Genomic DNA, 27,830 nt, shown 5'->3' with positions numbered 1-27,830 from the left:
GAAATTAAAAAGACAGCCAGTAGTGATGCTCCAGTGGAAAAAAATGAAGACTTTATGTATTTTCCCTCCCCTACCCAGTCATAATAATTTGTGACTATAGTTGGCTCTCTGCTTTTCTTTTCTCTGTAAAAGTTTGTATTAGAAATAGTTTTCTAATTTCTCTATGTCATAGTTTCTTTCCCCACCCTCTCACATCTAGTTATTTAATGTTTGGTGAGAATTGTCTTCCTGTTTCCCTTTCATAGCTAGTTTAGGCTCTTAGCATTTTGGATCTTGATTACTGATTGCTAGCCAAGCTTCCTGCCTACATATGATATGTACACCTGTCATATGTAAAGAGAAATGAGTTAATATTTACTGTACGGTTGCCATGTCCCAGGAATTTTACATTTGTTCTCCCTTGTGACTCTGAAAATACTCTTAGGGATGTTAGGTGTCATCTCCCTTTACTGACAGGGCAACTAAAGTTTAGCAGATTAAGTAATAGAATTGCCAGTAGGCCGGGTGCAGTGGCTCATGCCTGTGATCCCAGCACTTTGGCAGGCCGAGGCAGGCGGATCACCTAAAGTTAGGAGTTCAAGACCAGCCTGGCCAACATGGTGAAACACCTCGTCTCTACTAAAAACAGTGCAAAAATTAGCTGGGCATGGTGGCACACATCTGTAGTCCCAGGTACTTGGGAGGCTGAGGTGGGAGAATCGCTTGAACCCAGGAGGCAGAGGTTGCAGTGAGCTGAGATCGCGCCATTGCACTCCAGCCTGGGTGACAGAGCGAGACTCCATCTCAAAAAAAAAAAAAAAAAATTGCTAGAAAATGGTAGAACCCACATTTCTCTGGCTTCCAAAGCCTGTGTTCTTTCTGCTGTATTATGCTTTTTTACAATAACCAGGCTAATATATGTTAAATACCATTGTCATCAAGTGGTTACCTTTTAAAATAACCTGTGAGTCCCCTGCTGCCAGGCATAACAGTTCATATGACTCTTCCTGACTTTCAGCCTCTCATAACTCCAGGTCCAGCACTGAAAAATTCCTATCTGTGCTCTGTGTGATACTTTATTCTGTGGGGTTTCTCTACCTGAAAGCTCCTGTTTTCTTTAACATACTCATTCTGTCCTTTATTTTTTATTTTATTATTGTTTTTTGAGATGACGTCTTGCTCTGTCACCCAGGCTGTAGTGCAGTGGTGCAGTCTCGGCTCGCTGCAAGCTCCGCCTCCAGGGTTCATGCCATTCTCCTGCCTCAGCCTCCCTAGTAGCTGGGACTACAGGCACCTGCCACCACGCCTGGCTAATTTTTTTGTATTTTTAGTAGAGATGGGGTTTCACCGTGTCAGGCAGGATGGTCTCGATCTCCTGACCTTGTGGTCTGCCTGCCTCGGCCTCCGAAAGTGCTGGGATTACAGGCGTGAGCCACCACACCTGGCCCATTCTGTCCTTTAAATCGCCACTCAGCGCCTTTTCCAGGAAGTCTTCCCTTAGCAAACCCTTTGTTTTTCATTGCATGTGTGGTACTTTAGTTTGACTGATTTTGTTCTCACTGACTAAGTGAGAATAGTAACACCTAGGTTGGGTTTTTTCTGTTCTAAGAATAATTAATTTGACATAGTATGTTATCTCTTGGGTTCCATAGTTATGGTCTTGGTTTATTTTACTATTTTGAAAAGGAATGTTACATGAAAAAAATGGCTACTTTACCTTTTCTGTTTTCTTTTTCTTTAGATGAAAGGTTGTATCAAAGTTCTTAAGGACCAACCTCCTAATAGTGTAGAAGGTCTTCTAAATGCTCTCAGGTGTGTATATGTACGCATACATATGTACAGAAGAAATCTGTAAGGAAAATGGTTTATGTAAAGAAAATGCATTAAGTGTGAATAGGATATAAAAATAAGTGTTCAAGCTGGAAAGGTAAAGATCCTATTTTGTTTACTGATAGTCGTGCTTCCAAACACTGGTGACAGTATTCTACGATGAGGAATGTGTGGGACACATGACAATAGCAGCTTCATTTTCTGGTTGAAGATTTTGGCTTTTACTTGTTGCTCCTCTTGAAACAGAGATTGCTTGTTTTTTTAATAAAAGTATTATATACCAGTTATAAATAAAATTCAGAAAATATAAATAAAAAGAAATAATGTAATCTCACCATTTTGAGGTAAGCCACTATTAGCCTATAGCCTTCCAGAGTTTTTTCTTTACATATGTAGATAATAGCTCTATGTAGTAGTTATCTTTTTACAAAATAATATCATACAAAGTGGCTTGTAACTAGCTCTTTCCTCTTAATAGAACGTAATTACGTTTGTGTTCAGACTTGTGTTCTGTTATTTTTATGTATTTCTTATAATAAAAATTAAGTAGTCATTATTTAATGTCTGTTCTTAGATTAGTTTTACCTAAGTTAGTTGCTCAAACTTCTACGAATGCCAGAACATTATTTATTTCTTTATTTAGAGATGGAGTCTTGCTCTGTCACCCAGGCTAGAGTATAGTGGCACGATCTTGGCTTATTGCAACCTCCGCCTCCCGGGTTCAAGTGATTCTGCTGCCTCAGCCTCCTGAGAAGCTGGGATTACAGGCGTGTGCCTGTATTTTCTATTTTTAATAAAGACGGCATTTCACCATGTTGACCAGGATGGTCTCAAACTCCTGACCTCAAGTGATCCACCCACCTCGGCCTCCCAAAGTGCTGGGATTATAGGCGTGAGCCACTGTGCCCAGCTGCTAGAACATTTTTAAATGAAAATCTCAGTTTTATAATATTTGACTACAGAGATTTACTTGGTAGTATTCACATGACATAAAAGATGACATCCCATTACTTGATTTTTTGGGGGTTTAAACACAAAAATTACATGAACACAGAAATATTTATAGAATGATATTTACCACATAAAATGTAGGCTGTATCATTTCAGCTAAGTGGAACTGTCAAATGATTTTATTAAGATTATGAAAAAATGTTTAAAAATAGTTTTTAAAAGATTATGGAAAGTGTTGCATAAGCGGTTACTGCCTGAATAAAGGTGATCTATTCTAAATGAACATCAGTAAGATTAAGGAACATAATTTAAAATCCTTTTAATGTCAAACTATTTTAACCATAAGCCTAGTTTTTAGAATTCTGTATTCTTGCGGTTTTTACAATGCATACTTCAGTGCTTTTGCCAATATTTAATGATATCGTAAGTCTTTCCTCCTTGGTTTCTTTCTGAATACTCCCTGTGTCTCAGGCAGCCTGATTTTTCTCCCAAGCCGTTGTCTTTTTGATTGGTCAGGCTCTTTGAAGCCAGCAAGTGGCAGGAAATCTTTGTTAAAAACTTAGAGGTAATTGAGATCTAGGAGGTTTTAGGATTCTTTCTTCAGCTTGAAGGTAGTATGCCTAACTCAGAATCCTACTTTTCACTTTAAGGGTAGTTCAGTTTCCTTTTCCTTAGAATGAAAGCAGAGGAGGGCAGTGATGGCAAGTGAAAGACAGGGTTGAAGTCTCCCACAGAATAATCTGTGTTTGAGGGAGAGGGGAGGGAAGGAAAGCAACATGGAGGCAAGAGTCACCTGTCAGTTTGGTACATTTTCTTTCCTTTGTAATAGATAATGGAAACTAGAAAATAAAATGTTGCTTTTAGAAACAACAAAATCAGGTCTGACTTGGGACTCAGGCACTTTCGTTTTAAACAAATACCCTAGCTGATACAGATAATGCTGATACTTTGAAAAATATTTCTTAAAGTAAATCCATCTAGCCTTTAATATGTTTTACTGAGAGCACATGTTTAGAAAGCATTTTGTAACCCCAGAAGTACTACACGAGTGTTACACACCTCCACCAAATAGAACTTAGTGACCAAAAGATTTTAAATGAGAGAATAATTCCATATGCATGTATATGTTTGTTTTGAATGCTTTTCTGTAGTAATTATTTATATAGAACTTCCTGTGCTACTAAGAGAAGGCATCAAGTCATAATGTCCATTTTACAGGTGGAAAAATGGAACCAAATACATTTAATCATAAGAGGGAAAGAAAGAGAACTGGGAGTTCAGGTTCAGTAGTAGATAATTGTCTTCTTTATTAAATTTAAGAGTAAAGGTAAATAATAATTGGTTTTCTTTAGTAGAACAGTCATGCACTTGGAAAAAAATTTTGTTTTTGTGCACAAAGGAAAATAACGCCATATATCTTCATGTTTTATTTTAGCATATATTAGATAATATTGGCGTTGATAAATGAGTGCGGTGATGCAGTGTGCTCTGGATTGGAATTGTCCAAAGAAGGAAGCTAAGATCACATCCCACAGAAGAAACGAGAACTTGCATCATGGGTAGAGAGGAAAACACTTACCACTCCTCGGATAGTACAGTACATTGCTGAGTAGTGATACTTTTAATTACTCTGCAGTAGAAATTTTACTGTGCACATTACTTGGCTCTTTCCACTATTTAGTTGTATAAAGAAATGGGGGAGAAACAAATGAAGAAATGGATTTTGAGAACTTCGAGACATCTGTAGGATTTCGTGTAATTGCGTGTACTTTACATAAGGAGAACAAAAAGGTTAAATCCTTGCAACATCACTTAGCATTTAATGTAAATATTCCTTTTTGGTTTTTTTTTTTTTTTTCCAACCTGGCTGCTTATTTTGTCTTCCTTCCACAAATATTTGTTGAGCACCAATTATGTGCCAGGCACTCTGATACCTATTCAAAAACATGAGAACAGTTTGGGAGTGACTTCTCAGTAACATTGTAGACAGTATATCAGGTACTTAATAAGCATTCTTCAGTTTTTAAATTAATTTGAAATGAACCTAATAGGAGTTGGGTTTAAATTTCTTAAACACAGAAAGATGATCTGTGTGGACCTGCTGAAAAGGATGTAGTCCTAGCTGGGCATGGTGGCACACACCTGTCATCCCAGCTACTTGTGAGCCCAAGGCAGGAGGATTACTTGGGCTCTCAATTGCCCAAGCCCAGGAATTGAAGGCCAGCCAGGGTATTATAGCCAGACCTTGTCTCTAGAAAAAAAGATCTAGTCCTTAAGATTATATGTGGAATTCTTGTGAACCAAATTAGTCTGTCTGGGTTATCTCCAAAATACAGTCCACACCCACACATTGAATACCTGTCTCCATGCTGCTTTAATCTGGCCCAAGCCTTGACATCTGATCATCTCACACTTGGTGCTCAGTAACAGCCCCCTTATTTAATGCCTCCCTGCTGCTCCTTCTGTTCCCCACAGCTCACCCTCAACAGCCAGAATGATAAAACTTAAGTGACATCACACCCCTCTCCTGCTTAATATGCTCCACTGGCTTTTATTGCACTTAAAATAATCTCCAGACTCCTTACTATGTGTGGCTTTTGGGTGTCCATGTGAGATGGTCTTTCCCTGTCTCTGTATGTAGCCTCTTCTTGTTATACTTCTCTTCTTGTTATACTCCTTTGCCGCTAGGTTTTACCTTGTCACTAATATTAGTGTATCATTATCTTTCTCCGTCTGCTGGGTTGTAAGCTCCTTGAACAGTGCCTGAGACATAGGCTTGCTTAGTGGATTTTTACCACTTAAGGGAATACTGTCGTGAATCTTTATAATTATCACTCTTTGTGATTCTTTTTTTGAATTCTTACGTTGGATTTGCATGCATATAGCAAAACACATGTCTAGAAATAAGGCACTTGGAGAATTGAGACATTTTAGAGGTATAACAGCTGTAGTAATTGACGCATCTTAAATACAGAATAGAACAGGGGTTGGAATACTTTTCTGTAAAGAGCCAGGGAGTAAGTAGATGTTAAAGGCTTTGTGGGCCACATGGTTTCTCTCATAGCTCCTCACCTCTGCCACCATAGCAAGAAGGTAATCATAGATGGTACATGAATGAATCAACATGTGTGTTTCAATAAAATTTTTATATGTAAGCACTGAAATTTGAATTTCGTAGAATTTCCACAATAACACATGAAATATTACTATTTCTTTTTCTGTCTTCCTTTGCTCACCGCCCCCCCCCCCCCCCCCCCCCCCCCCCCGGTCATCCAAAAGGTTAAAAAATAGACTTAGCTCACAGTCCATACAAAAATTGGTGGTTTGGATGGCCCATGGGCTATAATTTGCCAGCCTCTTGGATAGAACAGCATTTTCTTCTGAGTGAGAAGTTACAGCTAATTGTTTACTTGAGACGTTAACCAATCATCTCAGCAAATATAGTTGTAATTCAGTTAAATAGCTACTGGCTATTCAGTTAGAAAGGGAGTGAGGACGACAGGCTGTGCAGAACCTGAACAGGGTTAAAGCTACAATGAGAAGCCATAATTTTGAGAGTTTTGCTGAGACCAGTTTCCCATCCTGTCATAATTAGAGAACCTGATACTGATTCTTTTTTAAGTTCCTAAAACCAATCTTTTTTCTTTCCTTTTTTTAGGTACACAACAAAACATTTGAATGATGAGACTACCTCCAAGCAAATTAAATCCATGCTGCAATAACAATTCTGGAATAAGCACCTGCTGTAGACAGAAGACAGTATTCTGCAATGACTGAGAATGCACAGTTTTTTAGTGATTGCAATTACTATCTCATTTATTCTTGCTTTTATTTCTTTCCTCTGTTCCTCTTCCCTCTTTTTTAATCATGTTCTTGTTCTTAAGACTTCTTTTCTGTGCCAAAATTAGTAAAGTTACACTCTGAAGGGATATCATCCTTTCAAACAGGCCATCTAAGGCAGCTAATTATGCATTGCATTGGGGTCTCTACTGAGAAAAATTCTGTGACTTGAACTAAATATTTTTAAATGTGGATTTTTTTTGAAACTAATATTTAATATTGCTTCTCCTGCATGGCAAAACTGCCTATTCTGCTATTTAAAAACCCTCAATGACTTTATTTTCTACTGCCGCCTTTTTCATGTGCAACCAAAATGAAAATGTTTAAATTAACTGTGTTGTACAAATGGTACCCAACACAAACTTTTTTTAAATTAGTAATACTTTTGTTTAAAGTTTTAAGTTTGCATTTTGACTTTTTTTGTAAGGATGTATGTTGTGTGTTTAACCTTTATTAACTAACGTTAAAAACTGTGATGTGTGCGTAGAATATTACGTATGCATGTTCATGTCTAAAGAATGGCTGTTGATGATAAAATAAAAATCAGCTTTCATTTTTCTAAGTGTGGCTTGGTTTACTGATGTTTTGTTTTTAGGCTTCTAAAGTTTTCCCCATGTATGTTTTTATGGAATGCATATATACATTACATGATTTTTTCTTTTAGGGGAGAGCCGGGTCTTTTCATTAGAATTTTTATCATTGTCTATGTATATAATTTTAATTGCCTTTAAAATTTTGCTAAGTATATTAAGACCAATGATCTTTTCATTAACTGGACTTTTATTCTTGATTTACTCTTGTATGGATGTAGTAATGAAAGGAAAACCGCATCCTAGCTTGATTCTCCGAGAGTGGGTAGCAACGTGAAGGCAGAGTAGCCCTTTAATCCTGGGAAGAGAGTGATTATAAGAGGGACTTCCTAGGAGAAAAGCAGAGGCCATGATCTCACTAGAGGTGGAAAACTAACATGTTTTTCAGTTTGAGATCATAAAACCTAAATCATGAAATCTAAATCTCATGGTTGGAAGAAACTGCTTAAAGGTTGTCTAGTTCAACCATGCCAGTGTTTTAAATATTTAGGAATATCCGAGGTATGATACAATTAAAATGCTTAACCATGGAAGAGAACCACAGAGGCTTCCATCAGACCCTTCTGAATGAATAGGGCCAGATCATGGCACACACAGCTTCTCAAGATCACATCCCTGCTGATCTCTCTGGGCCCTCCTGCTCACTGCTCCCCCACTTCACACCCTGTTCTGCAGCCAGGCCCTACTGCTTGCTGTTCACAAATTGTCCCATGTGATGTCACTTCCTTAACTCTGGTCTGGCTGGTACCTGAACCTGACATTCCCTTCCTGCCCTTGTGACCATCTAATGAATGCCAGCTTTCATCTTTGAAGGGTTATCTTCTATTACCTCCTTCATGGAGCCTTCTGGATAACATTGGCCATATCCTTCTAGGCATCTTCTAAGAATAGTGTAATGGGCTGAATAGTGACCCCCAGGAGATACATTCACTGGGAACCTGCACGTGTGACCTTATTTGGAAAAGGTTTTTGCAGATGAAATCAAGGATCGGGAAATGAGATCAACCTGTAGTGGGGTGGGCCCTGAATTCAATGACCAGCTCTTAGAAAAGAAGGGGAAATAGACATACAGAGCTGACAGCCATGTGAAGATGGAGGCAGAGATTAGAGCAATGCATCTATGAGCCAAAGAACCCTAAGAATTGGAAGTCGCTAGAAGCTAGGAAAGAAGCTTGTCACAGATTATCTCAGAGTCTCGAGAAGGAACCAACCCTACCAATATCTTGATTTCAGACATCTGGCCTCCAGGATTGTGAGGGAATAAGTTTCTGTTGTTTTAAGCCATGCAGTTTGTGGTATTTTGGTACAGCAGCCTTAAGAATCTGATACATGTATCTCGTAAAACATCTCTGATACTTACCTGCGCTTGTGGCTGTGTTTTCTGATTCTAAAAGAGCCGTAGTATCTGGATACTGGAAAGTATGCGAACTTAAGAGAAGGGTCATGTCTTCGATTTTCCTTCAGTGTCCCAAGGAAGGATCTTGCACAGCACCCGGATTTGGAGAGGTGCCAAGTGAATGCTTCGGTGGACTGAATGAATACAAATCAAAAATAATGACGCAGCTGGAATGGATGCAGTAAGATTGCTGTGGCCTATGCAGTTCACATAGTTCACACTCTGCATGTTGAAGAATAAGTGGACAAATCTCTTTAGCCCAGGGGCTAGCAAACTGGTCTTTGGGCCAATTTACCCACCATCTGTTTTTGTACAGCTTGTGAGCTATAAATGGTTTTTAAAAAGGTTGAATACAATGAAAAGAATATTTTGTGGCATGAGAAAAGCATATGAAATTCAAATTTTAGTGTTCATAAATAAAATTTTATTGGAACCTAAGCCTCACTCATTTGTTGACACATTTATCGAGACTTTTGCACAACAGCAGAATTGAGTTGTGACAAAGACCATATGGCCCTCAAAAGCTAGAATATATTTACTGTCTGGCCCTTTCCAGAAAGAATGTTCCTCACCCTCCACTAGATCCAAGAGTAGGGTTATCTGACAACATAGTGTGATGGACGGCGAGGGCTGCAGTGTCGTCAAAGGAGACAGCGCTGCGGCCGCAAGATGATTCAGCTTCAGATCTAGTACTTGCTATTCAGATTGCCAGAGAGAGCAAGCAGGCATCTTCTCTGCCAACTCTATCTGTAGTTCTCATGTCTGTCCTTATTCGGGGGTAGGCATGATCTCAGCCAGTGTATTAGTCCATTTTCACACTGCTTATAAATACACATCCAAGACTGGGCAATTTATGAAAGAGGTTTAATTGACTTACAGTTGCATGTGACTGGGGAGGCCTCACAATCATGGGAGAAGGTGAAAGGCACATCTCACTTGATGACAGACAAGAGAGTTTTTGCAGAAAAATTCCCCGTGAAAATAACCATCAGATCTCAGGAGACTTACTGTCATGAGAACAGCACGGGAAAGGCCTGCCCTCATTATTCAATTACTTCCCACTGGGTCACTCCCACAACACGTGGGAATTCAAGATGAGATTTGGGTGGGGACACAACCAAACCGTGCCAGCCAGGATTAATTACTGCCCACTGGAGGAAGGTATGAGTCTGCTCTGGTGTGGGTAAATCCTTTGAACCCCAGTCTTGTCTCTAAAACGCACCTGGTTAGTTTGTGTCTACTCATCCTATGCCCCAGCTTTTCTTCACAATTTAGAGAAATCCATTGCCTCATCTCTTCCACCAAACATGCCCGTAATTAACTCACCACTGCTCCATTTCCACAGCCCTCAACATAGATAAGTGGAACTTCTCAACTTGTTGGCTGCTTTAGAGATTTGGGCTAAGAAGCGTTCTGGACCATTTTAAGATTGCTGCAAGTATTTTAGACTTGTCACAGGATTAATGAAATTTTTACTCAAATCTAGGTCTTTTGAGTTGAAATGTCATTCTGGTTCCATTTGAGATTGCAGTTAACTGCAGTTTTGAAGTTCTTACTGTTGGAAGCACATTTCAAACTTCAGAGTAAGATTCAATCATAGAAGATGCAATGCAAAGATCTGTGGGTTTGTCTGGAGACCCAAGCCATTATCTCTTCTTTGAAACTCTATTTTCCTCATCAGTAAAATGAGAGAATTGAAACAGATGATCTCTAACACTGATTCCATGTCTTATATACTGTCTGCAAAGGCAGTAGTAGTGTGAATACTTAAAAGACAGGCTTTAGGCAGTGGAGTGTAGTTTATTCTGGTCTCCCTCTTTAACTCCATGTGACTTTGGGCGAGTCCCATGTGTCCTCATAACAGGGAATACTCAAAATACCTACCTCTCTAGGGTGGTCCTGAGAATTGTGCTAGTTTAATGCCCACAATGTCCTATGCATATCAGAAGTTTTATTCTGGCCATCATGACATTTGACTCATTAAACGCAGTAGGTATTATATCTATTAACATGCATTGTTTCCCATTCTAGAGTAATCTACAGTAGTAGTTTCACTGCTTTCCTCAGTCCATGTGGGTGCTAGGCAAACCTGCACAATTTTTTGTTTGTTTTGTTTTGAGACAGAATCTCGCTCTGTTGTCCTCCTGGCACGTACAGCGAAATGTTCTGGTTGGATGTGTCTAGGATGAGTCTCTAATCTCCTCTCCTCTGAGCTGTGGTGGCATTTTATTCACTCGTCTGTGATAGCACTGGACATTGAAGCAAGCATCTTACTACATACAGTGGGCACCAGGGAGCCGCAGAAGGTTTGTGAGCAGGGCAGTCACCCAGTGCACAGGACCCAAGGCCCACAATATATATTGAAGGACCACGAAAACATTTCACTATGTTTTAAAATCAGAAGGAAAAAAAATACACTTGTAGGTCTAAGAGAATGTCTTAATTCCTAAGAAAAAAAGTATTAATGTATTCTTTATACCAACACAGTCTTGTGATAATTTTTCATATTTTTCTGGAGGAAAGGCCCCACGAAGGCCAAAGTGTTTGGGGTCCCTGAGAGTCACAAGCATGGGGAGCAGGAGGCAACGACGCAAGTGGGGCCTGTTTCTGGGGGTGCCAGAGGTGTGCCCGCTGGGCAGTGGGGAGGAGTCAGGGAGGGGACAGCTGCGCAGGTGCCACCCAAAGTCGGGTTCCGCCTCAGGTGGGCGGGACCAAGGGAGAGGGTCTCTGCCAGAGAGGGGTGGGGTGAGGGCAGGGATGGGGAGGCGGCTACTCTCATGTCCCTTGGCCTGCCCTCCTGAGAGGGGCCACCTGAAGTACCACCTAAGTCCGGACCTTTGGCAACCCTGTACCTGAGGCTCTGGGTCACTGCTCACGAGCCCAGGCTGTGCCCCACGTGGGACCTTGCTGGCACCCCTGGCCAGGCCACTGGAGGATTGCTTAAGCAATCCTCCAGTAGCTAGGACCACAGGCAGCCACCACCACACCCAGCTAACATTTTTTATTTTTTTTGAGATTATTTTATTTTATTTTATTTATTTATTTATATTTATTTATTTTTTAATTTTGTTATTTTTTTGAGATGGAGTCTCACTCTGTCATCCAGGCTAGAGTGCAGTGGCGTGATCTCGGCTCATGGCAACCTCTGCCTCCCAGGTTCAAGCAATTCTCCTGCCTAAGCACCCTGAGTAGCTGTGATTACGGGCACCCACCACCACGTCCAGCTAATTTTTGTATTTTTAGTAGAGACAGGATTTCGCCATGTTAGCCAGGTTAGTCTCAAACTCCTGACTTCAGGTGATTCATCCTCCTCGGCCTCCCAAAGTGTAGGATTACAGGTGTGAACCACTGAGCCCAGCCACAGCTAACTTTTTATTTTTTGTAGTGATGGGCTCTCACTGTGTTGCCCAGGCTTGTCTTAAACTCCTGGGCTCAAGTGATCCTCCTGCTTGGCCTCCCATAGTGCTGGGATTATAAGCATGAGCCACCGCACCTGGCCACAATCAATCTGAGAACATTTCATCACCCCCAAATAGACCCTCCTCCCTCCTTGCCATCCTCTTTCCCTCCCGGCCCACCCCATTCTTACTAGCACTGGCCTTGAGGCAGGAGATCAGCAGGACTTGTTTTCCCCACCTTGGTCACCACCCTGTTGATCAAAGCAGAATGTATTAATAGCAAAGAAACTAGCCCACACCAGCTAGGACCAAGAAGGCCATGAAAGTGACCTCTTGTTGCTCTAATTGTTCATTATACACTAATTATAATACGTTTGCATAAGACACTCCTACCAGTGCCATAGCAGTTTATGATGTCATGGCAATAACCTGGAAGTTACCTTATATGGTTCTGGGAATTCCCGGCCCCTTTTCCAGAAAGTTTGTGAATAACCTGCCCCTTATTTAGCATATAATTAAGTGTGGGTATAAATATAGCCAGCAGTCCACCAGTGCTGCTCTGGGCCTCTCTGCCTATGGGGTAGCTCTACTTTGTGGAGCAGCTATTTTGCTGTATGCTGTTGCTCTAATAAACATTCTTTCATCCTTTTTTTTGAGACAGGTTCTCACTCTGTTGCCTAGGCTGGAGTGCAGTGGGATGGTCATGGCTCACTGCATCCTCCCACCTCAGCCTCCTGAGTAGCTGGGACTAAAGACGTGTGCCACCAGCTGGGCTAATTTTTGTATTTTTAGCAGAGACGGTGTTGCACCATGTTGCCCAGGCTGATCTTGAACTTCTGGGCTCAAGTGATCCACCCATCTTGGCCTCCCAAAATACTGGGATTACAATAGTGAGCCACCACGCCCGGCCGAACTTACTTTCTTTCACTGCAAGCTTGTTCTTGAATTCTTTCTTGGGTGAAGCCAAGAACTCTCCCCGAGTGAGCCTCAATTTTGGGGTTCACCTGCATCAGTCTCTGTGGATTTGCCCATTCTGGATATTTCATACAAGATATGGTCCTATGTGTCTGTCATCTCTTAAGTAACAAGCTTGTGTTGCTGATCAATTGCTGAGTCTTAGAAAGTATCCATGGATTGACCATAGAAGATGAGGGTCTGGGGCCCCCTCTCTCTGTACCATGCACAAGTCCCATCCCTCATCTTTCCAGTGGACTTACACTGGTTCCCCCTCACCCACCTGGCCATGTTCCAAGGCCCCCAGTGGATGCTGGCAACCACAGATAGTAGCCACCCCTGTATCTGTTGTTTTTTCTGATCGGATAACCCCTCCAGCTACTGAGTGACTGATGGGCAAGTAGTGTAGACAGTGTGAAGATGCTCAACAGAGGGATGATTCATGTCCCCACAGGACAGAGGAGGACAGCACAAGATTTCATTTTTTTTTTTTTTTTTTGAGACGGAGTCTCGCTCTGTCGCCCAGGCTGGAGTGCAGTGGCCGGTTCTCAGCTCACTGCAAGCTCCGCCTCCCGGGTTTACGCCATTCTCCTGCCTCAGCCTCCGAGTAGCTGGGACTACAGGCGCCCGCCACCTCGCCCGGCTAGTTTTTTGTATTTTTTTTAGTAGAGACGGGGTTTCACAGTGTTAGCCAGGATGGTCTCGATCTCCTGACCTCGTGATCCGCCCGTCTCAGCCTCCCAAAGTGCTGGGATTACAGGCTTGAGCCACCGCGCCCGGCCAATTTCATTACGCTACTCAAAACAGTGTGCAATTGAAAACTTATTAATTGCTTATTTTTTGAATTTTCCATTGAAGATTTTTGGGGTAACTGAAACCACTAAAGCAAAACTTTAGAGACTACTATATATCCTAATTTCCTGTGTTCATTATTAAAGACTAAAAATGCTATTCATGTATTAGTAAACTGTGATTTTTTTCCTTTCTTGGTGAATTTTTGTTTTACTTCTTTTATCCTTTTCTTTTTGCTTTTCCCCTTGTTTTCTATGTACTTATGTATATCTAATTAAATTCAAACTCTGCTAATTGCATAACTCTCCTAATATGCTCAGATTCAAGGTATTAATTTTGCTTCCTGGAGAAATCTCTTGGGAACTTAGTATCATCTTGGGAATTCCTCTGTCTCTGATCTACATAAATCTCCTTTTCCTAGTGTCCAATGTCTTCTTATTGGATTTCTTTTAACTTTGGTATGTCACACCCTCTTATAGCTTTCTGGTAATGGAAACATGGGAAGCATTAAAAAAAAAAAAAAAAGGATTTGTCTGAAAATGTCCTTATTCTAGCTTCAAGCTTGGTATAGAATTCTAGGTTGGAAATAATTTTCCCTCAAAATTTAGGAAGGGATTACTTCTAGTTTGGTTGTCGTTTAAAGTCATTCTCACACACGGTCTTTTGTAAGTAACTTTTCTTCTTCTCTCTGGATTTGTACATTGTTTGAATGTTCTGAAATGTCATGAAAATATGTTTTTTGTCAACCCAACTTCCTCCATTTGTGTCAGGAACTTGATGGGCTCTTAAATCTGGAAACTCATATCTTAAGTATGGAATATTTTCTTGAATTATTTTGTTGATGATTTTCTCTCCATTTTTAAAAATGTGTGTGTTCTCTTATTTTGGGACTTGTTTCATTCAGATGTTAGGCTTACTGAACAGCTGCTCTAAAAGTCTTGTTTCTCTCCTATTTTTAATCTTTTGGGTTTTTACTCCACTTTTTAGGAAGCTACCTCAATTTCATCTTCTAACCCCTCTATTGGATTTTTTATTTCTCCCATCAGAGTTTGAATTTCTAAAAGTTCTTTTTATGTTCTCTCGGTGTTCATTTAAAAATGTCATCTTGTTATTATTGCAATAAATTTTTCTTCGATTTCTCTGAGGATGTTAATGATGAAAAAAATACAATATATACTTTCTTCTTTCCGCATGCATTCCTCCGATCTGCTTTTTTGGTTTGTTTTGGTCTCTGTCTGTTTCTGAGATGTCTGGTGATCTTTCTCTGCTCCCACTTAGGAGAGGGGTGTTCAAAAGCATATTGGGAGTACCGAATAGATGAGTGGTGCTTATTAACAGTGAGCTTCACCAAAGGCCAGTGGTGCCGACTTGGTTGAGATTGGAATCATCTAGTGTTTTTGAACTTTTCAATGCTCTTATCACAGAGCAATTAACCACAATTGTGGAGTGGACCCCAGGCATCAGTTTTTTTTTTTTTTTTTTTTTTTTTTTTAAAGCTCCCCAGTGGATTCCTATCTGCACCTAGGGCTGAAACCTCTGCTAAGGGTTTCAAACCATCTGCCCCGCTGTTTCCTCAGGGAAATCAGATTCTCGGGGAAACCAGATGTCTGTATCAGTTGGTCTTTTTCTTAAACTGAGTTCCCAGGGAGGAATCGTCCAGTCTTCTGCCTGGAAGGCAAAATCCTGGCTGCTGGCCATTTGGGAACCCAGTAGAAGCCGGGCTGGATGGAAGTAGCCTTACAAGTGTAAATAATCACTTATTCCTTTCTTTTCATTTCTTTTCTTTTTTTGAGACAGGGCTTCACACCTGTTGCCCAGGCTGGAGTGCAATGGCATGATCTCAGCTCACTGCAACCTCTGCCTCCTGGGCTCAAGCGATTCTCCCACCTCAACCTCCTAAGTAGCTGGGATTACAGGAGCACACCACCGTACCAGGCTAATTGTTATATTTTTAGTGGAGATGGGAGTTTCACCATGTTGGCCACGCTGGTCTCGAAATCTGGAGAAAAGTACTGGGATTACAGTACTTTGTAATCTCCTGACTTGACCTCCCAAAGTACTGGGATTACAGGTGTGAGCCACTGTGCCTGGCCTATTCCTTTATTTTCAGTTTGATACCATTGTTCACAGTTGTGCCAGGTGATCCCCAGCCTAGTGACTCTGTCTTCTGCTCAAGTAAGGGAGGGGCAGTCTTCAGCTATGGAGTAAGGGAGATCTGAAGATCTGATCTGTTTCTTAACAATACATTTTCAAAGATTATTTTAGCCTCTGTGCCCCTGACCCCCAATTTCCTCCCATGACCCCCTCCCTGAGATACTGGATCCTCTGGAGGACTCTGCAGTCTGTGGCCGGCAAGAAATGGGCTGCACAGCAGGAGGTGAGTGGTGGGTGAGGGAGTGAAGCTTCGTCTATATTTACAGCCACTCCCCATCACTCACATTAGCACCTGAGCTCCACCTCCTGTCAGATCAGCAGAGGCGTTAGATTCTCATAGGAGCATGAATCCTCTTGTGAACTGCGCGTGTGAGGGCTCTAGGTTGTGTGCTCCTTATGAGAATCTAATGCCTGATAATCTGTCACTGTCTCCCATCACCTCAAGATAGGACTGTCCAGTTGCAGGAAAACAAGCTCAGGGCTCCCACTGATTCTACCTTATAGTGAGTTGTATAATTGTTTCATTATATATTACAATGTAATAATAATAGAAATAAAGTACACAATAAATGTAATGCACTTGAATCATCCTGAAACCATTCTCCCAACATCCATGGAAAAATTGCCTTCCAGGAAAATGGTCCCTGGTGTCAAAAATGTTGGGGACTACTGCTCTCTAGGCTCTAGGGGAGAACACTTCCTTGCCTCTTCCTGGCTTCTGGTGGATGCCGGCATCCTTGGTGTTCCTGGGCTTGTATGCATCACTCCAACCTCTGCCTCCATCTTCACATGGTCTTCTCTTCTCTGAGGGTCTCTGTATTTCCATCTGCTCTTATGTAAGGAAACCAGTCATTGGATTAGGGCCCACTTTCACTCAGAATGTCCTGTTAAAGAAAAATGTATTCAAGACTCTTATTAAAGAATGGTATGAAGGACTTTATACAGGACCATTGCCATAGGCACAGGGACCCCTAAAGTGGGGTTTTGCAGTAGAGGAGAGAGATTAGGCTTAACACCAAATACAACAAAGAAAAGTGGGAATTTATAGTCAGGTAACAGAGTAGTGGGGTCTGTGGATGGAAAATTGTTTAGAGGAAACATCAGGGGAATTCTTGCTAAACCGACTGATATGGTTTGGCTATGTCCCCACTCAAATTTCATCTTGAATTATACTTCCATAGTTCCCACGTGTTGTGGGAGGGACCTGGTGGGAGATAATTTTAATCTTGGATGGGGCAGTTTCCCCCATAGTGTTCCCATAGTAGTAAATAAATCTCACTAGATCTGATGGTTTTATCAGGGATTTCTGCTTTTGCATCTTCCTCATGTTCTCTTGCCACCACCTTGTAAGAAGTGCCTTTCACCTCCCACTATGATTCTGAGATCTCCCCAGCCATGTGGAATAGTAAGTCCAATTAAACTTCTTTTTCTTCCCAGTCTTGGGTATGTCTTTATCAGCAGTGTGAAAATGGACTAATACAGTAAATTATTACTAGTAGAGTGGGACATTGCTGAAAAGATATCCAAAAATGTGGAAGTGACTTTGGAACTGGGTAACAGGCAGAGGTTGGAACAGTTTGGAGGGCTCAGAAGAAGACAGGAAAATGCGGGAAAGTTTGGAACTTCTCAGAGACTTGTTGAATGGCTTTAACCAAAAGCCTCATAGTGATATGGACAATAAGGTCCAGACTGAGGTGGTCTCAGATGGAGATGAGGAACTTGTTAGGAACTGGAGCAAAGGTGACTTTTGTTATGTTTTAGCAAAGAGACCGGCAGCGTTTTGCCCCTGCCCTAGAGATTTGTGGAACTTTGAACTTGAGAGAGATGATTTAGGGTATCTAGTGGAAGAAATTTCTAAGCAGCAAAGCATTCAAGAGGTGACTTGGGTGCTGTTAAATGCATTCAGTTTTATAAGGGAAACAAAGCATAAAAGTTTAGAAAATTTGCAGCCTGACAATGTGATAGAAAAGAAAAACCCATCTTCTGAGGTGAAATTCAAGCTGGTTGCAGAAATTTGCATAAGTAACAAGGAGTCAAGTGTTAATCCCCAAGACAATGGGGAAAATGTCTCCAGGGCATGTTGGATGTCTTCCCAGGGGCCTAGGAGAAAATGATTTCATGGGCTGGGCCTTGCTTTGTGCAGCCTAGGGACTTAGTGCCCTGAATCCCAGCCGCTTCAGCCGTGGCTGAAAGGGGCCAATGTAGAGCTCACGTCATGGCTTCAGAGGGTGCAAGCCCCAACCCTTGGCAGATTCCACGTGGTGTTGAGCCTGTGAGTGAACAGAAGTCAAGAACTGGGGTTTGGGAACCTCTGCCTAAATTTCAGAAGATGTATGTAAATGCCTGGATGCCCAGGGAGAAGTTTGCTGCAGACATGGGATGCTCATGGAGAACTGCTAGGGCAGTGCAGAAGGGAAATGTGGGGTTAGAGCCCCCACACAGAGTTTCTACTTGGGCATTGCCTAGTGGAGCTGTGAGAAGAAGGCCATCGTCCTCCAGACCCCAGAATGTTAGATCCACTGACAGCTTGCACTGTGTGCCTGGAAAAGCCTCAAACACTCAACTGACCAGCCCATGAAAGCAGCCAGGAGGGAGGCTGTACCCTGCAAAGCCACAGAAGCAGAGCTGCTCAAGGTCATGGGAACCCACCTCTTGCATCAGCTGACCTGTTGTGAGACCTGGAGTCAAAGGAGATCATTTTGGAGCTTCAAAATTTGACTGCCCTGCTGGATTTTGGACTTGCATGGGCCCTATAACCCCTTTGTTTTGGCCAATTTCTCCCATTTGGAATGGCTGCATTTACCCAATACTTGTATCCCCATTGTATCAAGGAAGTAACTAGCTTGCTTTTGATTTTACAGGATCATAGGTGGAAGGGACTTGCCTTGTCTCAGATGAGACTTTGGACTGTGGACTTTGGGGTTAATGCTGAAATGAGTTAAGACTTTGGGGAACTGTTGGGAAGGCATGACTGGTTTTGAAATGTGAGAACATGAGATTTGGAGGGGCCAGGGGCAGAAAGATATGGTTTGGCTCTGTGTCCCCACCCAAATCTCATCTTGAATTGTACTCCCATAATTCCCACGTGTTGGGGAGGGACCTGGTGGGAGATAATTCGAACCCTGGGGGTGGTTCCCCTCATAGTGTTCTCAGGGAAGTGAGTAAGTCTCATGAGATCTGACGGTTTTATCAGGGGTTTCCACTTTTACATCTTCCTCATGTTGTCTTGCCACCACCATGTAAGAAGTGCCTTTTACCTCCCACCATGAGTCTGAGGCCTCCCCAGTAATGTGGAACTGTAAGTTCAATTAAACTTCTTTTCCTTCCCAGTCTCAGGTATGTCTTTATCGGCAGCGTGAAAACAGACTAATACGCGGACTCAACAGGATTCTTGCTGATGGCAGGCCAAAGTGATCACACATCACCTGGGGTGTGGTGGGCAATGAGGAATTTGGTCAGACATTGAGGGTGTCCAGATATTGAGGGTGGGGGCTTCTGGCTAAACTGAGTTAGTAGGATTCTTCATAAAACTTGGATAATGCAGGACAGATATGGAAGTCCAAAAGTCGAAGCCTGGTTGGGAAGACAATTAAGAGGAGCCTGACTAAAGTTTGGTTAAGGAGAAACTCTTTGTCAGACCTCATTTTAGTTTAATTATATTTGCAAAGACCCTATTTCCAAAAAAGGCCACATTCTGAGATCCCTGATAGACCGATTTTTGTGGGGGTGACACTAATCAACCCAGTGCAATATCTTTATACACATTTTTCTGAAGAAAAAAAAATAATACTGAGATAGTGTCTTTTAAAAAATCCTCTGTATTTCCTGATTTTCTCATTCCCTTCCCACCCAATTTAGGTAAAAAAAAAAAAAAAAAAAGGACTCTATTCATTGTCTCAGGGGAAGGAGGGAGCAGGGCAGAGAACATGGGGGGCTGGGGAGGCTGCCAGATTTTGCACCTAAAGGTCTATGAGCCAGAGAAGGAGGGCATTCGGGGGTAGCTGCAGAGTGCCTTCTCCGGAGTCTCACTGCCGAGGCCTGGGGTATCTTCACATGCCATGTCATTTCTTTTGAGATGAATGAGGCAGGGAGAAAATGCTTCAGAATAATGTCATCAACTGGGGGGTGGAAGGGAGGAATGGAGATAAACACACGGCCTGTTACCGACTGATACCGATTAAAATTTGAATCATTCTTTACACTTCGTAATTATTTTCACATCCACAATCACATTCAAATGTCATGATAATTCTGTTACTGAAGTAGATGAGTAAAATATAATGAAGGCTATCTTAATTTTACAGAGGAACAGAGAGGTTGAGAGACTTGACTAAGGACACACAGCAGTACTAGGGTGTGAATTCTTTTCTTGTTTTCCTTTACTCTAAATCAGTTCTACCCAATACAAATATAATATAAGCCACATATACAATTAAATTTTTCTGGTAGCTACATTGAAGTAAAAGCAAATAAAATTAATGTAATATGTAACATTTTATTTAATCCAACATATTAAAAACATTTCACCACATCATCAACATAAAAAGATTAATGATGTCTTTTACATTATTTTTTCTCATCCTAAACCTTCAAAATCTGGTATGTAGTTTAGTCTTCCAGCACATCTGAATTTGGGATAGGTACATTGCAAGTGATTAATAGCCACATGGGCTAATTGCTATTGAACTGGACAACACAGATATAAACCATGTGCTATTCTAATTGCATTATCCTGCTTACCCCTGAAGAACAAAGAGTAACAAAAGCTATTGAAATATCAAGTAGTACAGGAACAGAAAAGGCTTGTGTCTTTGCTGGTTGCCCCAGGCTGAAGTGACTGTGACCATCTCATATGAAACACATCTTGTCTTGTATCATAATTGTTGTGCTTTTGTGTATTCTAGCAGTGGATGCCCCAATTTTCTTCTATACGCTTCTGATTTGAAATTTTCTGTCCTCAACTCACCAGGAATTTTGGAAGATCCAGGTATTCCATTATTTTGGCACCTGGCCTTCCTCTCCCTACCTGCCTCTTGCCCTTTGTGTATCAAGTATCCTGATAGCTCACTCTGAACCCAGGCTGGAGTGCAGTGGCGCAATCACGGCTCACTGCAGCCTTGACCTGCTGAGCTCAGGTGATCTTCACATCTCAACCTCTCGAGTAGCTGGGCCCACAGGTGCACCCAGCTAATTTTTAAATACAAACATTTAAAAGCCTCCTGGGTGGCAGGACCACCATGCCTGGCTGTTTTAACTATTTTGTAGAGATGGGTAATATGGTTAGGCTTTGTGTCCCCACCCGTATCTCATCTTGAATTATAATTCCCGTAATCCCCACGTGACAAGGGAGAGACCAGGTGGAGGTAATTGAATCTTGGGGGCAGTTTCCCACATGCTGTTCTCGTGATAGTGAGTTGTCACGAGAGCTGATGGTTTTAGAGTGGGTTCTTCTCCACCTTCTCTCTGCGCTTCTCCTTCCTGCCGTATGGTAAAGATGGTGCCCTGCTTCTCCTTCACCTTCTACCATAATTGTAAGTTTCCTGAGGCCTCCCCAGCCATACTGAACTGAGTCAATTAAACTTCTTTCCTTTATAAATTACCCAGTCTTCGGCAGTTATTTGTAACAGTATGAAAACGAACTAATACAACAGGGTTTTACCATGTTGCCCAGGCTGGTCTTGAACTCCTGAGCTCAAGCAATCTGCCCGCCTCGGCCTCCCAGAGTGCTGAGCTTACAGGCTGTGAAGTACTGTGTCCTGTGCATCCTAATATTTTTGTTGCTAACAATTAAGGGCTATATGAGGACACCTGACCATTTCCCATCCAAAATCAGGAGTCTCCATCTATTTACTGCAGTGGCTGTCAAACATTAGCTGCATCAGAATCACCAGGAGGGCTCGCCCCCTGAGTTTCTGAGCAGGTCCAGGATGGAGCCCCACAAGGTGCAGGTCTAACAAGCTCCCCCACCCCGCCGGGAGGCTGGTGCTGCTGCACTTCGAGAACCAGGACAGAGGTGGCTTGGGGTCAGCCTGAGAGTGGAGGGGATTCTGTTCTCTCCAAACCCTGTCCCCCAGCTCCGACCGCCTTAATTGACCTAGAGTCCCTCCGTGTGACCCCTCAGGCCCAGATTATCTTCTGCTTGAAGAAGTGCTTTTCCTGCTGTTAGTTCCATAAAGAGGCGCCGGCTGAGCCAAAGTAACTGCACCCGCGGGGCCGATCTGAGCCCATCCCAGGGATTCTCGGACCAGGCCTGTTTGGATGGGAGAGACTTGGGGAACCTGAGTGTAAAGTTCCCTGGAGGCTATCCTGGAACAGTTTTGTATACGAACACAAGCTCCCGCTTTGTGAGTGTGAAGCGCCAGCCAGGTGCTTCATATGTCTCAGCGGATTTACAACAACGTAATGAGGTTGACTATTATCCCTATTTTAATAATAGGAATTTGAAGCACAGGTTCAATTACTTGCCCCTGACACAACTGGTAAGTGACAGCGCTAGGGTTTGCACCCAGGGAGTCTAGCTATGAAGTTTGCAGTCTTAACCTCTGTGCTATACTTAAAAACAAATGAACAAAAAGCCACCATCAATAAAATCCAGTTTCCAAGTCGCTGAGAAAATAGTGCATCTTTATTGCTGCTCTCTGCTGCCGCCCTACGGTTACACATTGAGAAACAGTTTCCGCCTGAGCCTTCCTGTGTAGTCCGAGTTAACAGAGCAGGAAGAAATAACCTACAACCGGGAGGAGCCGATGGTGAGTTGGCAGAGCACGGGTGGGGGCCACAGGCGTCTGGCAAGGGCAGCTCCAGGGTGGCTGTTTGCGCTTGTGGCCACTGCTAATGCGGCTGATGAGAGTGACCTGCAGTGCCGGGTTTCAATAGGATGGATCCTGCATCGATGAGGACTGCCAGTTCTCATGCCATTCCTGCGCCTTGCATTTGTTCTCCAGTTCTCTCCAACTGTAACATCTGGGTTGCGGGCCGGTGCAGTGGCTCACGCCTGTAATCCCAACACTTTGGGAGGCCGAGGTGGGTGGATCACTTGAGGTCAGAAGTTCGAGACGAGCCTGGCCAACATGGTGAAACCCCGTCTCTACTAAAAAATACGAAAATTAGCTGGGCGTGGTGGCGCATGCCTGTAATCCCAGCTACTCGGGAGGCTGAGGCAGGAGAATCGCTTAAACCGGGGAGGTGGAGGTTGCAGTGAGCCGAGATCGCACCACTGCACTCCAGCCTGGGTGACAGAGTGAGACTCTGTCTCAAAAAAAAAAAAAAAAAAAAAAAAAGAGATCTGGGTTTCCAGCTAGCAGCCTCACAACAGACAGCACAGGGCTTGCATTTGGTTTCCCCTTTGTTGTGGTCTGAATGTGTGTGTCTCCCCCAAATTCACACTGAATCCCTCGCAGTAGTATTTGGAAATTAGGCCTTTGGACAGTATTTGGAAATGAGGTCTTTGGGAGGTAACTAGAGTTAGATTACGTCATGAGGACAGGGCTCTCATGATGGGATTAGTGCCTTTATAGGAAGGGACTCCAGAGAGCTTGTCTCCAGAGCTCTCACTGTCTCCACCAGAGGACACAGTGAGAGGATGGACTTCTACAAGCTACAACAAGAGCCCTCACCAAAACCTGACCATGCTGGCACATTGATCTAGGACTTTCAGCTTCCAGAACTGTGAGACAGAAATTTCCATTGTGTAAGCCACTAAGTCTATGGTATTTTGCAATGGCAGCCTGAGCAGATGAATCTGTCTTCGCTGTAGCATGGATGTTCATAAACCAGGTTCATAACCAGGTTGGGCTCCGTGACACCCTTAGTGGGAGATCTACATAGAGAGATGGAGGAGCAGGCAGTGCTGCCTTTCTGTTTAGGAATAAAGGTGTGTGTCTGGCTGGAGCTTCTCTTGTGCAGCGTCTTGGGGACCCGAGGAAGATTCATAAGAAGAGGATATCCTGCCTTGAGCTGGTGGCTGGTGTTCCTTGACCGCTGAGCCAGGGCACTATGTAGGCCTGACCTCTACCTCTCCTCAAGTGTTGCTGGGGCTACACCTGGGGTTTTCAATCTACTGCTCTTTAAGCACAGCAGAACCAGAGTCAGAGAAGCCTTAGTTTGAACCGCAGCTCTGTTTCTCACCAGCTTCATGACCTTTGGAAAGTTATTCTCTCCAATAATGGGTGGGACCGTGGGAGGAAAGGCCTCAGTATGCATTCCTGGGATCATTGGTCTCTGACTCTGCTGTGAGAGCCTGGGACAGGCTTCCTTGCCCAGCTCAGTCACCAACCCCTCAGGTGACATGGAAGGCACTGCAGCTACCTCACTTCTCTGAGCTTCAGAGAAGCAAAGGAGTAGGCTAGGTGATCTCTAATTACCTTCTAAAAATAGATAACACAACTCCTGTGAACTCCTGACTTTTTCTTCTTGTGTTCTCCATGTAAGGTCGAGGATTCCACTCAAGACCATGGCTAACTGGAAGCAGTTCTGGCCTCAGATGTAAGTACCAGCTCTGTCTCTGAATGCTGTGCGATCCCAATCAGGTCCCTTGACCTCTTGTACTTTGAGGTCTGGCCAAGGATGATACTTGTCCTATCTATTTCATAGGTGTTGCATGAGGATGAAATGAGATAATGAATGGGAAAGGTCGGAGTAGGCCAAAGCTGCGGGGAGACAGAGTCTCACTCTGTAGCCCAGGCTGGAGTACAACCTTGGCTCCCTGCAACCTCTGCCTCCAGGTTCAAGCAATTCTCCTGCCTCAGCCTCCTGAGTAGCTGGGATTACAGGTGCCCACCATCACGCCCAGTTAATTTTCGTGTTTTTGTAGAGACGGAGTTTCACTATGTTGCCCAGGCAGGTCTTGAACTCCTGACCTCAGGTGATCCACCTCTCTCGACCAAAGTGCTGGGATTACAGGCGTGAGCCACCATGAGTGGCCATGCCAAGACTTTCATGTAACTTTGAGTCAGGGTCCCCTATCCCTGGTGCTGAATCAGTTTCTCTCTCTCTGTCTCTTTCTCTTCCCCAGCTTCTCTCTCCCTGGAGAGACAGTATAGTATAGTAGTGACTTTGGGATGAGATAAACATTGGTTTGAATCCCAGCTCTGACTCTTACCAGTTTCATGATCTTTGGAAAGTTATTGACCCTTGTGAGTCCAGGTGTCCTCATTTGTAGGATGGGGATTCTATCTCTTAACTGGATGGAAGATGAAATGTATTGCTGTGTGAAAGTGTCCAGCATGTAATTTAGCACATGGTAGATACTGAGTAAACGCAAATTCTCTTCTTCTCCTCTCTCCTTTTTCAAAGGTGAAAGTGAGACTTTCTGGATCTCATATTCAGATATTCAGTAGGAGATGAGGTTGTATTATTTTTCTTAATTGAGGATTATTTGGTTACAAAAGATAACTGCCTTAAGGGAGAAAGGGAACATAAGAAGATACAAGGGATGTTAAATAGCAATTTTTAAAAATAGTAGCAGAAGTTACCAAAAGGCAAGGACATGGATGGCAAGCGAGAGAGGATGAATCTGTTCTTCTCAGCTTGGCAAACTCTCCTGTCACTCATAACTGACTGCTGTAGAGGCGCTAGGAACAGGAGTGAGTCAATTCTAAAAGATGACACAAAACCCTTCAGCTTGTAGAACAGGGGAGGGGAGAAGTGTGTGCTGCCTCGGGCATGACCCCATCTTCCCTTGAAAGCAGAGCTCTCCCTGGCCACTTCCGTGCACCACTAGAGACATGGGAAACTTCTGGAATGTACCATTCTGGTTTTTTTGTTTGTTTGTTTGTTTTCCCCTGGGTGGAAAGAAAAAATAAATGTGAAACACCCAGAGCTAATTATTGTGGTTTAAAAAGCAAACAAAAAACACCCCAGAACATTTTCAATATAGGTGAAAACAGAAAATACGAATGAGACACGATCTCCTGGGGAGCAGGAGGAAGCTGAAGTGTCCTTTTCCACTTCATAGGCTTTGAGCCCAAGCCTTAGTCGATCTTTCCGTCTCATCTGCTTGGATGGGACATTAGAGATACAGGAGATGGGATGTGGGGAGGGAAAGACTGGCTCCTGGGAAGAGAGAGGTGACTGGGAAGGCAAGTGTTGGGGACAGCAAAGCTACCTAAGTGAAAGGTGGCTGTCACACCTGTGACCCTGCTCTCACAGCGAGAGGGCTTGCCTAGGCTCTGAGTCACTTTTTTCTCTCCCAGGCAAGGCAGGCTAGCACTCTCAAGGAACTGAAGACTCCTGAGGAGGGAATCCTTACCCTCTCTGCTCTTGGGAGGGTCTCCAGGATGCTGAATAAAACGGCCCAGAGGCTGGGACTCTGAGGCTGGAGGCTGGAGTCATCCACCTCCAAGGACACCTTCCATGATCAATGGCCAGTTACTTTCCAGGCCTCAGGGTCGGTCTGCATTACTGGTGAGTTATCCCAGTGAGCACCCTGACCTTGGAGAGAGGTGTGATGTGAGGATGAAAGATCACAATATGGGAAGGGCTTTGGAGAGGTGGCATATAACCCATTCCTTTCATGAGATCGAGGGCCAATCTTGTGACTCTTCACCCTTCCCCAAAATCACCATCACCCATTACAGCTTCAAGGAAATAGACGAGGTAGGGTCTTGGGTTGAGCCATGGGTTGCATGAGTTCTCTCCCAGCTCATTTAGGATGGCACTGCCAAGGCCATCCAAAGAATCTGAGGGACCCGGTTCTAACTACAGGAGGCAAGTATTATTGGTAATAATCGTAATACCATAAATCACATAATTTGCCTATATCTTCTGTATCTATAGGTGATAACCAAGACGTGAGGGTGAGGGCTCTCTACCTCCCCCAGGAAATTCCAAGCAGCCTCCTTATGTGGGGGCTGTACTCCGTGGCCCTGATTATGCCTTGGGCCAGCGTCCCCTGTCCTTCTCATTGCTCTGGCATCTTGCTCATTCCTCTTCCCCCATATATCTTGGTGGTCATATCTCCCAAACCTGTCTCTTGACAGCTTTGATCTCCCTAGGCAGCTGTGAAACCCCTCACTGTCCGTGATGTCCTGTAGAGCTCCTCTCTCCCCAAGCATGACCAGGATACTATAGAACATGACACCTTGAAGGTTTGTTGAGAGCTGGGCCAGTGCCTCCTTTTCTTGAGAAAACTCATCTTGCAGATGCTTGAAATCTGCCTCAGGCATCAATACCAACCAGAAAGTGGGCACAGTTCCTTGGTGAGAGAACATCCCTGAAATGCTATGTTACTCCCCATCAGTATGAGCCAGGCACCTCCATTCCTTTAGGTATCAACCAGAAACCTCTTTGCAGATGGCATGTTGGAGCTCTGTGTGCATCCACAATTGTTTTGGAAGGAGAAAGCACTGCTCTCTCACCAAGACTTGTCTCTTCTCCCTCTTCCTCTCTTCCATTTCCCTCTTCTCCTCTTTCCAAGTCCCTCTTCTTCCCCCTTATTTCTTACCTCTAACCACTATGAGAGAAGTAGAGCCCCAGGTAGCCCCCAACCCAACACACACACAGACACACACACACACACACCTCTATCCTAGAGTTCAGAGGAGAAAGGTTGGATTCTCTGTGTCCCCAAGGGTTGTGGATGGTCAGAGCTAGGTGAGAATGGCAGGTGGTGTAGGAGCCTGTCTGGGAAAGGTTCCTTGTGGGTCACTGGGGGCTGGGTCCCCAGCAGGGCTCTTAGGAGCATCTGTATTAGGCTGTTTTTTGCATCACTATAAAGCAATACCCGAGGTTGGGTAATTTATAAAGAAAAGAGGTTTCTTTGGCTCACAGTTCTGCAGGCTGTACAGGAAGCATGATGCCAGCATCTGTTTCTGATGAAGGCCTCAGGAAGCTTCCAATCATGGCAGAAGATGAAGGGGAGCCAGCATGTCACATGACAAGAGTGGGAGAAAGGCAGAGAGAAGGGGGAGGTCCCAGACTCTTTTAAACAACCAGATCTCATGTGAG

The 27,830-nt window shown here is 43.4% G+C and overlaps 2 protein-coding genes across 35 annotated transcripts in view; both read left to right on the top strand.

Moving 5' to 3' along the window:
* CYRIB (CYFIP related Rac1 interactor B) overlaps window positions 1-9,024 on the top strand; it is a 177,560-nt gene extending 168,536 nt beyond the window's left edge. For 17 of the 34 annotated variants that reach the window (XM_033202885.1, XM_033202876.1, XM_033202874.1 and 14 more), the window contains 2 exons: window positions 1,721-1,791; window positions 6,419-9,023. In XM_033202885.1, the coding sequence (XP_033058776.1) occupies window positions 1,721-1,791; window positions 6,419-6,482 (135 nt within the window). In that variant the 3' untranslated portion in view covers window positions 6,483-9,023. Of the gene's footprint in view, window positions 1-1,720; window positions 1,792-6,418 lie in introns of all 34 variants that reach the window. The other 17 variants (XM_033202907.1, XM_033202908.1, XM_033202898.1 and 14 more) reach the window with 3 other exon arrangements.
* A 13,556-nt stretch (window positions 9,025-22,580) lies between these two features.
* Window positions 22,581-27,830, top strand: part of GSDMC (gasdermin C) — a 55,767-nt gene continuing 50,517 nt past the window's right edge. The window contains exons 1-2 of the mRNA XM_033202930.1: window positions 22,581-22,633; window positions 24,315-24,368. The gene's annotated coding sequence lies outside the window, so the exon portion shown is untranslated. The remainder of the gene's footprint in view (window positions 22,634-24,314; window positions 24,369-27,830) is intronic.

The sequence above is a fragment of the Trachypithecus francoisi genome, unplaced genomic scaffold (assembly GCF_009764315.1).
Source record: "Trachypithecus francoisi isolate TF-2019V2 unplaced genomic scaffold, Tfra_2.0 Lachesis_group7, whole genome shotgun sequence".
NCBI classification, from domain to species: domain Eukaryota; kingdom Metazoa; phylum Chordata; class Mammalia; order Primates; family Cercopithecidae; genus Trachypithecus; species Trachypithecus francoisi.
This window is presented reverse-complemented; position numbering and strand designations above follow the sequence as displayed.